Source organism: Fusarium musae, chromosome 10 (genome assembly GCF_019915245.1).
Source record: "Fusarium musae strain F31 chromosome 10, whole genome shotgun sequence".
NCBI classification, from domain to species: Eukaryota; Fungi; Ascomycota; class Sordariomycetes; order Hypocreales; family Nectriaceae; genus Fusarium; species Fusarium musae.
Window position 1 is genome coordinate 2,452,254 of NC_058396.1, and position 12,329 is coordinate 2,464,582.

A 12,329-nucleotide genomic window follows, 5' to 3' on the forward strand; every position below is an offset into this window, starting at 1 on the left:
GCCCTTAGGTCAATAGACCAGCCTCGATCACTTTAGTCTTTCCAAAATGCCCATAACAAATCTCGCGTGTTATTTTTATTCTACGCTTTCATCAATTCGTCTAAGGAGAACGGAGTCACAATCCTCTCGTATGTTTTTTTTGCGCTCTAGCTAGCCACTCGCCAAGCTGACTGAATCGCAATACACTCATCATATTCCCCAATTACGCAGCAACTCTCATCTCAAAGAGGGGGAAAGCTCCCGTCTCTCCCGTCCAGCCTGGGCATGTTACTCCAAGAACGCAGTAAACGCCCGAGTCTTCCCGTGCCAAGGGCGGAGAGTCCATTGCTGCGACCTGTACAGTGATGCTCCGGGCATGACTACCCACTATAGTGGATTATTCCCGCCTGGGCAATACTCCACCATCATGTCAGGGCCAAGCCAAGGTGTTGATTTGAGGTGGGAAAAGGTTATACTTAAGCTTGTTCAAGACCTTGGCGTATGGGGCTCTCTTGTACCCGCGGGATCAGGCCTTCCCCGGTCTTACTCCGGATCCGACTGTTTGCCGTGCCCAGCCAATCCCGCGGGAGATTTATATCAATTACATTGTATACCAAGAAATTTGGCATATTTCGGAGGTAATTCTGAGATCCTGTTATATGTACCGGCTTGCATATCTCCGAAAGAAAAGACATCTTTTTTCTTGATATCGATTAGATGTTTCTTATAGTCTGATCAATCTAGACAGAACTCTGATTGCGCAGCTCGCGTAGTCACTAGCTCTCACAGTGCATGCCCGCCATAATTATAGGGCACTTACAGTGGTTAAAAACGACATTTTTCGCATTGGCATCAGCTGAATTACAAACATCCGGCACTTGTTTTCTTGGCTTCATCCTGCCCTTGGCAAAGACGTAGCCCGATTCGGAGACTCGTTCTCCGACACCAGAGCCGAGATGCGCAAATGAGAAGGTAACGAGCGTGGCAAAATAATTGAAACTACAAGCTTGTCGCTAAAGCGATGGAGTAAATAGTAGAGGAATGAGGCAAGAAGAACAAGGAAAACGACAGATAGTTCCCTTTCCAACAGACACCAGATTATGCAGCTACCAGCCTCGTGAAAAATGAGCAAAACTTGCATAATTGAGTTCCGATTGCCATCCAATCGTCCTGTTGTGATCTGGAATACTCATGCGTCCTTTGCCCATGACTCCCATTCAAAAGAAGCAAGCATAAACGGCCCTACGCCATTCTGCCCATTCTCCAGCTTCGGTCTGCTGACGTAGTACTATTGCTGTCAGTATGTCTCATCGCCATGAACGACGTACTCACTTCAAACGTGACATTTGAACTAGTCAAACCACATTCAGCGACCGTGCTGTTTAGCACCAATGATCCATCGTCGCCTTCGGTAACAAAGTTGTCAATCAAGCTTGTGAACGCATACTTAGCAGTTTCGAGAAAGCCATCTGAGTCGAGATATCCCAAATCAACAGCTTTCAGTAAACCCCACGTAAACATGGAGGAGCCGCTGCTCTCCATAAAGTTGCCTTCGCGTCCGGGGTAAGGTTCATTCATGACTTGCCACCAGCTGCCAAGATCTGGATCGCGGGAGTCTTTGAGGCCCTTTGCGACTGATCCAAGGTACCCGAGTAGCTGGTCATACCCCGGATGTGACGTGGGGAAGTACTGCAGGACTTCGACGAGGGACATGAAGTACCAGCCAAGAGCACGTCCCCATACATTGGGCGCTCGGCCAGTTTCTGGATCTGCCCATGATGCTGTTCCTTCGACCCATCCGTGCACGTGAAGGCCTGTTGTCTCATTGATGGTGTTCTCGTGTATGAGTTCGTACTGTAGAAGTATATCGTCCCAGGCTGTCTCATTATCTGCGTCATAGAGATGCGTCCATCTGGCATAGAATGAATCAGCCATATAGATACCATCTAGCCACATTTGATTGCGAAAGAATTGCTGGTGCCTGTGAAGCGTTGAGTAGTTGTCACGCGACAGTAGTTTGACATGTCTCTCTTACCAGAAGCCCCCGGAAGGAGTCCGAGGATAAGAGTCCAGCATGTGTCTGACCGTATTGGCGGCCGTCTCATATTTCGTCTCTCCGGTTTGATTGTAAAGATATAGGTAGTTGTGCCCCATTCGGTACTCATCAAGGATATACCGCGATGTGTTGAGACCTTTGATGGTGCCATCCTCTTGAACAACGGGACCGTCGATCTGGCCGATGTACCAGTCCAGATACTTCTGGTCGCCAGAAAGTTCATAAGCCTTTTCGAATCCGAGATAGAGAACAGCGTCTTGATATCCAAGATCCGGTTCGACGCCCTTTGCGATCATGGTGTCTGCCATCTCTGTCAGATAGGAAAGGCCGTATTCGGCTCCGATGAGCATGATGGCGAGGGTCCGCATAGCGGGCCAAAAATTCTCAGACATTGTAACCATATTTCATATTTCCAATTGAATTATTGCCTAGAACGGTTCTGCTTGGGTGGCCTTCAATTGCTATTAATCGACCAGGTCCATCATGACCGGCCTTGATGCTAATATAGCAGCAGCAAGAATGCAACACCAACAAGGCAGGTGACAATGGCCAGAGCGTCATGCTGTTGGTCGCCCGAGAGGCTTATGTGACTATGCACTTGTGATCAACTGGAGTTTCAGAAAGTCCTGTTTCTATATGCTTTGTGAGGTCACCAATGAGGGGAACCAATATGCAGCGGATTGCAACGTGCCATCGTACCAATAAGATACTGGCAAATCAGCCGGGAATAAATCCTTATGCATAAGAGGGTATGATATGCTTCCAGCATTAAGATGATTCAGTGTTCAATATTGGTTGTTGTCAAGGGAATCTTGTATGAACTGATGTTATGACGTAATGGGTTTCTTTAGGGTAGCCAGCGAAAATGTTCTCATTCATAGTAATACATCATGGTCGCTAGTCTATAGCACGTTATTATACCTACCGCAATCTTCTGCAACAATTTACTTTCCATGGGCTAAGCTCGCTAGCCGTGTGTGTGGTTATTAATCACGAGACGATCTAGAGGAGATGTTGATTGGGACGCTAGTGACCTACAGATGAGGGCTGATTTGTGGTGGGATGAAGATCTTTAACTGGGTTCGTTTCTTAGCGGAAAAAACTCCGGTGTTGTCGTTGTATTACGTGCCAAGTCTCCTCATCTATCCATATTCACGAGCTTTTATTCGCAAAGAGACACGAATGTACTCGCTACATGCATTAAGGTATATATCAACAGATTAGAGCATATTTGAGAACCATTGCCAAGGCAGGTGCATTGAAGGTACGGAATATCTATGAAGATTGACCGAAGCAACCCCGCTTCACACAGGGACTGTATTGTATGAGTTCAGCTTGCCAGTCTCGACTAGGCGGCATGCACGCACGAGGTGGATGGCTCATCAATCAGACGTTACATATGCCCTCCCATCCCGTTTTGGTAACACGGAACCACTGCTGAACTGATATCTCCACTTACAGACGCGTTTCTCATCGGTATTCATTACCGCAATCGCCCATGGTCTCAAACATCTCGGCTCTGTTACTCCGCTCCAAAACCTCTTCAATCAGCCGGCGATCTTGATCATCCAACCTCCAGCCCAGAGTAGTAGCATTATCGCTCGTATGCTCACTCATACCGATCCTTGCGCCAATAATGACTGCACCGACATAAGGAAAGTCTAGGACCCAGCGCGTAGCTATGTTGGAGATGTTCACTTTGTGCTTTGTCGCGATGGTGCGTAGGACGCTAAGTAGCTCTTGGAAGAGATCCCAGCCGCCCCAGCTGCATATCATTCCGTAGTACTATACACTTACATTTAGCTTTGATCAACACATATGGCTCTTTTCTTACCTTTCTCTGGCTGGGAGTAATGCTGATATCGTAGACATCAGGTTCTGGTTGATTGAGCCACTTGTCTGCGATGAATCCACCGCACTAGAAAAAATGATTTGTTAGTGGTTGCACGGCGATTATATCAGAGGAGGCTCACCAGAGTTCCATATGTTAGTAGCTTAATGTCATGTCTCGAGCACGCATCTGCCATCTTGAAAGTCGGCCTCAAGTCAATTAATGAGAACTGCATCTAGTCAGTAACGACTCCACCGGTGATTGCTGAAATACCAACCTGGACCTGGTTCGTATATATCTTGACACCGCTTTCGACGACTCGCTCAAGATGTTCTGTATCAAAGTTACACAGACCAATTCGGGCCACTCGTTTATCTTCTGCCAAATATTGTAGCGCGTCGATATACTGGGGATTATCCCACTGTTCATTTGTTAGTATGTTATCACACGACGAACAAGCATCATGACTTACAAGTTGCCAATGAAACTGAAGCAGATCTATCACCTCTTGCTGTAGTCTGCTACACCTCTCGCTGACGTTAGCTTGCACCGCTTCTCGGGAAACAGTCATCGGATGAAACACGCAGTACTTCGTTGCAGTAAACATGTCATCCTTATAGGGATAGGTCGACCGAAAACGGCCCTAAAGCAGTGTTGGTCAGTGGCGAAAACTCTCTTAGTATCGAGTACTTACGTAGAGAACTTCAGCGTCACCATAGTGGTCTGCCATATCAAACGCAGTAAATCCAGTTTGAACATGCGTCGAAAATCCCTTGATGATTTCAGACATTTGTGCAGAGCCCCAAGCTGGACTCGACATCTGCCATAGGCCTGAGAAAATGCGAGGCAGTGTTCTATCACCGAGTTGGAAGGTTTCATTAGCGGGCTGAGGCCGTGCAATATTCGAAGGCACCTTGTTCAATCTTGTTTCTTGCGAGTCCGGCAAAGCAACGCCCAAGATCTTTGCCGTCGTGAGCGTCCCCCTTTCATAAGGAAATTCTATGCCTGTGTCTTTCAGCATCTCTTGACACTGAGCAAGAGACTCGAACAGTCCTTGAATGATGCCCTGTTCTCTCGAAGACAGCTCTCGTGCCCCCGAGCTCACAGCAAGCTTCTTTGTCACCGCCGTCATTGCTTGGACCAAATCGCCATCCAAAGAAGCCAGGAGTGACTCGACCCTCTGTTTCTCTGTTTCTGGTGAGCCAAGAGCGATCTGAATACCGCGAACAACCAATTTGTCGAGAATAGAAACACCATCGAAAGCTTGCCCAGACCCAAGCATACAGCGAGCTATCTTCTGGGCTTTTTCCAATCCCCCAATATCAAGACTGGCAAACTGGGACTTTGACGACTTGGTCTGGGCCTGGGCAAGGTATTGTCGCGTTGCATCTTCAAAGCTGGTAGTGATATTAGGGTGAGATGCCAGTAGTGAGCGGATGATAACTCTCAGACCATCAGGTGGTAGGTTCGCGATAACGCTGTCCGTCATCATATTGACGTGAGCGGTATTACTGCTGCCATTGCGAGAGACCGCCATCGTAGTTGTTTGAATAAAAGTGGTAAGGGCTCGAAGAGTGATGAACGGATAAAGTAGAGTATCTGTGTGACTCGTAAGGTCAAAGATAACGAAACTACTAGTCTTGATAAAGCTTGATATGAGTACTTGAATACGATGAAGTAGAAACAAGGCACCGGTGTTCAAGGCCATCGTCGGCTTTCAAGAAAGCGGCACCGGCGTTTTAGATACGGCTTAGAATGCCGACATAGCCGGCGTGATAACTAGTGGGACTGCTTATCAGCTTCCAAGCCAATCAGCATTGTCTGTCTTATCGGAAATATCCACTACGCTAGCTACCCCGGATTTGGTGAGAACTGCGATTGATTGGACAGACAAGCTTGGTGATGACTCTTCAACCAGGGTCATTCTGAGCCAGGTGCAGAGCTTTGAACGAAGGACGCATCAGCCCATCTGCAACATGCCAATTCCGTCTCTCCAGAGTGTTAATGCGTGTATACAATGTCGAAGAGTCAAGATGAAGTGCCGTCCTATGGGACAGGACACGTCCAAATGTGAACGTTGTACCCGAAAAGCCCTTGATTGCATTTTCAGGGAGCATCGTCGAGGTCGTAAACCGGGCACAAAGTACGCAATTAAACTCAGTTACCCTGTGACTTTGCTGATATAAAATCTAGAATCGTGAAAACCAAGAAAGCACCTACTATCTCGCCACAGTCGATCCCAAGTTTGGAGAGTCCAGCCGCAGCAGGAGCTCATATCTCAGAAACTGAAGACGATGCAAATAATCTACAGCCATCGGGGTTGCTCAATCACGAGGCTCTGGAGGGGAGGTTTTCTCTTGGCAATATTCTCAATGCGGATCAAGAACCTGTGCCGCGACAGCGAAGCCGGGATGAGTCACTTGAGGATCCGATTGAACTTGGGCTGATCACTCCATCTTTGGCGAAGTCTCTGTTTGACAGGTGAACGGAATCATCCAGCCCCATGAGTTTGTACATACTGACATCCCAACAGCTTCATAACGGTTCTAAATCCATACATCAGCCAGCTTGATCCCCATCTCCATACCTTTCCTTACGTCCGTTCAAAGTCTGCATTCCTCCTGAGCTCCATGCTAGCCATGGCAGCAAAAGCCTTCAATCATGTCCTCTACATCAAGTTGTATGACCATGCCCAGGACCTCTTTTCCAACGTCTTCCGGAGAGGCAGTAAATCAGTCGAAATCGTGCAGGCAATCCTCATTCTTACCTATTGGAAGGAGCCGCAAGACACAAGGGTATGGACCTCTGTTGGGTACGCAATCCGCATATGCATGGACTTAGGATGGCATAAGCTAGCCTATTCCCGCCCTGTAGCAGTCATGGCAGAGTCTGAAGATCAAAGGCGAGAACGACGGAATATTGAGAGAACGTGGTATGTTCTCTTCGTTTATGATCGGAGGTACGATCCCTCTATCCTTCGTCAACGTGTTCGTGGAAGTCGGGCCGTTTAGTTCCTAACCTTAATAAAGTATCAGTCTACAGACCGGACGACCATGGATGATAGAATGCAGCGAGTTTATCGAATCGATAGAAGACTGGTGCAACGACCCTTTAACAATTGATAACGATCAACTTCTAGGAGCTTTCACTACGCTGAGACTTGTTACCTCTTCCGCATTTCCCCTCCTGGTCACCAAGTCACGGCAACGGTCCTTGTCGCACAGTGAGAGTGCGCCACTTGTCAGCCTATTAGACGGCCGCATCGAGAGATGGGAGAAGAAGTGGACTGAAAAGATCAAAGCTCAGACTGAACAATCCTGCCATGAGTTTCTAATCCGCTTCTACGGCACTCATCTCCGTCTTCAGCTTCATACTCTACCCCTGCATGGGATTCTTGTCTCCGACAAATTGAATATCAACCATCATATTGACACCGTCTGGGTGGCATATAGCAGTGCTCTCAACATGCTGCAGCTGATATCACGCTTTTCAGAGCATGTTTGCTTTGCCCAAGACTCCATACATGTCATGACAGCCTATAGTGCTGCATTTCTCGTCAAGGTTGGTCCACTTCTTTACGTGACTGGACGGTGCTGACACTTGTTTATTGTAGATCACTCTTGTATTTTCCGACTTCATATCTGGGCAGCTCGAGTCAACCTGTATAGAAGCTATTCAGCAGGCCGCCCAAGTCTTCTCCAATCAATCTGGATGCATAAGCTCTAGTTGCACCCTGCAAGCATCATTTCTACAAAAGGTCGCGGCGAAGCTTTTAGAGAACCAGACGAGACACAAAATATTCCAGGAGGGTGGACCCACAGGAAACGCAGAGCCTGTATCACAGATGGTAGACGAGCTTGATATAAACGAAGGGTCTGGTGCAGACTCTGAAGGTAGCTCATCCTCCCGACGTCCCCCGGATCTAGGAGCCCTAGATATATCATTCTTAGCTCAGGAAAACCTGGACTTCCCTTTTGAATGTGATGATATGTGGGCAGAGATGTTCGGAATGAACCCTCAAGATGTATCATTCTTCTAGCAAACAGATTAATGAATATTATACATCTAACGGCAACCCGTTCGATCATGCTTCAGGCCCCCGAATTTCTAGTCAAAGGAACAACAGTCGTCTCAGCATGGCTGAACTTCCGAATCCCTTCCTTCATTATCTTTAGTTGAGAAGGACAATTGGGATCAGGGCAAGCGATAAGTGCATCCGTGGTCATCCAGTCGTTGGGAGAAGTTACTCTCTGCTTAGCCGGTAGAAGCGGAAGAACGGATGCTAGTTACTATCAGTATGGCCCAGGTTCTTATCTGGTAATTTTTATCTTACCAAGGCTGTAGATGCTGATACCCTGGTCTGGTGGTAGGAAAAGCATCTCGCCCTTTAATGTGAAGTAGTCGCCTTCTTTGGCTCCACACATGATCTTGCCAGGCGGACAAACGACCTCGACTCTCAAGTCAAATAGCTCAAAGGAGTCATCATGAGCAGAATTGGTAGTGGAAGCCATGGCTGATAAGAAAATGAACTAGAGAGAAATGTACAAGATGACATTCGGTGGCATCGACACATGGCCACATTATAGTTCAGCTCTGGAATGGTCTAGGCTCTGAGGCGTCGCTGTTTATTGCAGAACCGGCGAATTTCCCCGCGTCTTTGCACCGGCGTTCTAAACATGCACCGGCGACTCAAGCTAAACCCTTGTTTCCCCTCATGATAAACGAGCCATGCATTGCGATAAGCCACTGGAGTCGGTCTCCATCATAAATAATGGAGAAGATCGGCCGACTCAGATAACATGACTTGAGTCACTGCAACTCATGAGAATATAATTATTCTCTTCTGTGCATGAGATCAGTTGGAATTCTCTGATCTCATTTCCATACCAATTACCTGTTTTGAAGTCTATCTTTTGAACTCCGTAGACAATGGACAAGGACGAAAAGATTGTCTGTAGCGATATGCCAGCAGACGTTGAGATGGGCAGCGGGAACACGGAGGTCATCCCGTCCAGCGGCCTGAAGCGTGAATTAGGGTCCCGACACATCAACATGATTGCTGTCGCTGGCATGATTGTAAGTTTCGTTAGTGCTTTACCTCTAACAGAATTGACACTGGCAGGGAACGGGACTCTTCCTCAGCTCTGGCCAAGTCATCGCGACAGCAGGTCCAGTTGGAGCTCTGCTAGCCTATACACTCATGGGTTTCGTCACAGCAGGTGTTGCGTATACCACGGGAGAAATCACAGCATTTATGCCATCGACTGGCGGTTTCGTCCGTCATGCGACCAAGTTTGTTGAACCTGCACTCGGTGCTGCCACTGGCTGGAACTTCTGTAAGTCACACTCCTCTCAGGCGATTTATGGCCATGTTCTGACTGGAGTAGGGTACACCATGGCAATCAACATGCCCGCCGAGATCAGCGCCGCAGCCACGCTCGTTCAGTTCTGGAACACATCAGTCAATCCAGGCGTCTGGATCACCATCTTCCTCGTCTTCATCATCGTCGCCAATCTTTGCGGAGCCAAACTCTACGGAGAGTCCGAAGTCGTCTTTGCATCCCTCAAAATCATGCTTATTATTGGTCTGATCATTGGTGGGCTTGTCATTGACCTCGGTGGAGCACCGAATCACGAACGGCTTGGCTTTCGGTACTGGATCCATCCAGGAGCCTTCAACACTTACATCAAAGAAGGCTCAGCTGGGCGGTTTCTCGCGTTCTGGAAAGCAATGCTCCCTGCTGCTTTCAGCTACGGTAATATCCAAGTCGTGGCCATTTCAGGTTCGGAGACAAAGAATCCTAGAAAGCTCATCCCGGCCGCGACAAAGAAGACCTTTTACAGAATATTCTTCTTTTACTTCTGCAGTATTTTCATCGTTGGTCTTATTGTGTGAGTACTTCCTGTGGAATTCTCATACTAACAGTGACTAACAAGAATCCGTCAGACCATACAATGACCCAGCTCTCGGCGTCTCTACTGGAACCGCTTCGCAGTCCCCGTTCGTCATCGCCTTCCAACGATCAGGCGTGTCAGTCGTCCCCTCGATCATCAACGCCGTCGTATGTACCTCAGCCATAAGCAGCGGATCTGCTTGCATTTTCATCGCATCTCGAACGCTCTTCGGTCTCAGCTGCGACGGTCACGCTCCTCAGTTCTTCCAACGTTGCAACCGATTCGGCACCCCTCACTATGCAGTTGGTATGAGCTGCCTATTGTCTCCTCTCGTGTATTTGACAGTTGTGAACAACACCTCCGTGGTATTCTCGTGGTTTGTGAACATCACGACTGTTGCTGGCCTCATCGGCTGGGTGGTTATCCAAGTGACGTATCTCCGTTTCTTCGCGGGTCTCAAGAAACAAGGTTACAGTAGAGAAGGTATGTTGATAGCAAGGTTTTCGCAATAGCTTATCTAACGCATTTAGATCTCCCCTACAAGAGTCCCTTCCAGCCATACGTGGCTTGGGCGACGTTGCTCGTGGTTTCCTTAGTCATCCTGTTTTGTGGTACTTCATATCTCTCCCTCAAGTCCGTTTCTTAAATGCGAATGTTTTGGTTAATTATATCTCAGGGTTTGACGTTTTCGTGAAGGGCCACTTCACTGCCCAAGGATTCATCACATGTTACATCAACATCGCCATCTTTGCTAGTACGTCTGAAATCTCCACTATTGCAGCGAAGCAATAGGCTAACAAGATCGCTCCAGTGCTTTACGCAATATTCAAGATCCGGCTCAGGTCTAAGGTCATACCGACTTCAGAGATTGAGCTCAGTGATGAGTTTCGATCAATTCGGGAGGAGAAGCAGCAGGAGGAAGCTGATCAACAGCACAAATAAATCGACATTCACATTTTTAATACATAGCTACTTCCCATAAATGTAATTTGATAGTACCAATATCCAAGATGATAGAAACTAGTCCCCAGTGTCGCTAAATTGGATCTGTTCATGCGCCCCTCTCTCCAAAATCTTTGGGAACTTCGGGACCCCAAACCGAGAATGGTCCAACGACGTCTCTGCTGGTCCCTGTGGCTCGATTGACGACATCCCCATCAGCATAGTGTTCAATCTTGAAGCCACTAGGATCAGCCCAGTAATCAAAGATCTGACTGCCCAGAACATGTCGCCCAACGCCCCAGACACTCTTCCAGCCTTTGCTAGCCAGATACTCGTGTCCAAGAAGCTGAGTATCAAAGTCTGCCACTTCGAATGAAGTATGATGGCAGAATATCCTCTTGACGTGGGGCTCAGCTCGCTGCATGAAGAAACTGTGATGATCAGAATACTCATCGCCAAGGTCCAGGTGCATGAATGTGAGCACATCTATATTGGAGAAGTCCCAATGGTACAGGATGTCTGAAGGGACGAAGTTGAAGTTGCCAGTGTACCATGCGAGCTCATTGTCAAAGTCCGGAACGACGTAGCCGAAATGGCCAAGCTTGTGGACCAGAGCTGGCCCAGGGTGATAGCGTTGATATTTTCCTAGAAATAGTCAGCATGTGAAACTAGAAGGCAGTAAGCATATATCGCTCACCTCGTCTAGGCTTTGTGAATGGCTTGTTGTACGGTCCTTGCTGCTCATGTGTTGCAGTCGGTTCCTCCGAGCCAATCTTTCTCTCTTCCTGGCCATACACAACATGGAAGAAAGTGTTATCCTGTCGACTGAACTTGATCATCTTGCCCCCACCCGGCGCATGATCAAGAGAGACTCGCTCAGCGCCCTCAAGAGCAGCTGCCTTGTCAAATTCCTCCTCAGAAGCAGCCACAAAAGCTGGCCCGAGGAATCTCTGCTTCCCATCCTTACTCTTGGTCGCGACATAAATGAACGGGTCTATGCCATAACCGCGGTAGTAAATGGTATCTCCAATCTGAGCTTCTTTGACAAAACCAAAGTCGATTGCAAAGTTGTCGAACGTCTCTAGGTCTGGGTGTTCAAAGTAGACGTGAGCGATCCGGGACAGCTGCACCTTGGAGGGGTCGTTGGTGATGGTGGGGATTCGCATGTCAGGCATGATGGCTTCTCGTAAGCACCTGGGCAGTTTGGTAAGAACAGTTAATGCGATTTTTAGTGCCAGCGACATAGTAGAATGCCGAGAGACTAGCTTTCACCCGTATGTTATAGATTATGGTGTTTATCCTTCGATGGATTTTATAGAGCCTTATAGAGCCTGTTGGGGTAAGTTCCCTTCTGGCTAGAACCTGGGGCAGCAATTAACAGCGGCGATAACCTGGGCGCCTCTCCAAGTTAGAGTCCCTCCGTGACCCACTTAAACTCTTGCTGACTTCGGAGGAACGTATGTGAACATCGGAGGATCTACCATCATCCGACGAGAATAAGCCAGCCCCAGCTCGCAATGACAAAAAATTCAATCAGAGAATTGGATTCTGCTGTAACACTGTGTTTCATTACTAAAACCAGGGCAGGAGTCCTGCAAGAGTAAGATCCTACGGTCTGGCCGAGGA

General features: G+C 47.9%; 4 protein-coding genes across 4 annotated transcripts; 1 reads left to right on the plus strand and 3 right to left on the minus strand.

Annotated features, from left to right (window-relative positions):
* Positions 1–1,168: 1,168 nt before the first annotated feature.
* J7337_013009 (uncharacterized protein) lies at positions 1,169–2,385 on the minus strand (the record flags this gene model as incomplete). The annotated part of the gene is made up of 3 exons (XM_044830505.1): positions 1,169–1,267; positions 1,312–1,960; positions 2,015–2,385. 3 exons carry the CDS (start codon positions 2,383–2,385, stop codon positions 1,169–1,171), a joined length of 1,119 nt encoding a protein of 372 aa, XP_044675421.1.
* A 1,120-nt stretch (positions 2,386–3,505) lies between these two features.
* On the minus strand, positions 3,506–5,403 carry J7337_013010 (uncharacterized protein; the record flags this gene model as incomplete). The annotated part of the gene is made up of 4 exons (XM_044830506.1): positions 3,506–3,820; positions 3,870–3,953; positions 4,144–4,287; positions 4,561–5,403. The coding sequence occupies 4 exons, from the start codon at positions 5,401–5,403 to the stop codon at positions 3,506–3,508; spliced, it is 1,386 nt and encodes a 461-aa protein (XP_044675422.1).
* A 3,392-nt stretch (positions 5,404–8,795) lies between these two features.
* On the plus strand, positions 8,796–10,703 carry J7337_013011 (uncharacterized protein; the record flags this gene model as incomplete). The annotated part of the gene is made up of 6 exons (XM_044830507.1): positions 8,796–8,942; positions 8,989–9,758; positions 9,814–10,244; positions 10,292–10,372; positions 10,438–10,515; positions 10,573–10,703. 6 exons carry the CDS (start codon positions 8,796–8,798, stop codon positions 10,701–10,703), a joined length of 1,638 nt encoding a protein of 545 aa, XP_044675423.1.
* A 109-nt stretch (positions 10,704–10,812) lies between these two features.
* Positions 10,813–11,878, minus strand: J7337_013012 (uncharacterized protein; the record flags this gene model as incomplete). Its single annotated transcript, XM_044830508.1, has 2 exons — positions 10,813–11,348; positions 11,401–11,878. The coding sequence occupies 2 exons, from the start codon at positions 11,876–11,878 to the stop codon at positions 10,813–10,815; spliced, it is 1,014 nt and encodes a 337-aa protein (XP_044675424.1).
* Positions 11,879–12,329: the final 451 nt, after the last annotated feature.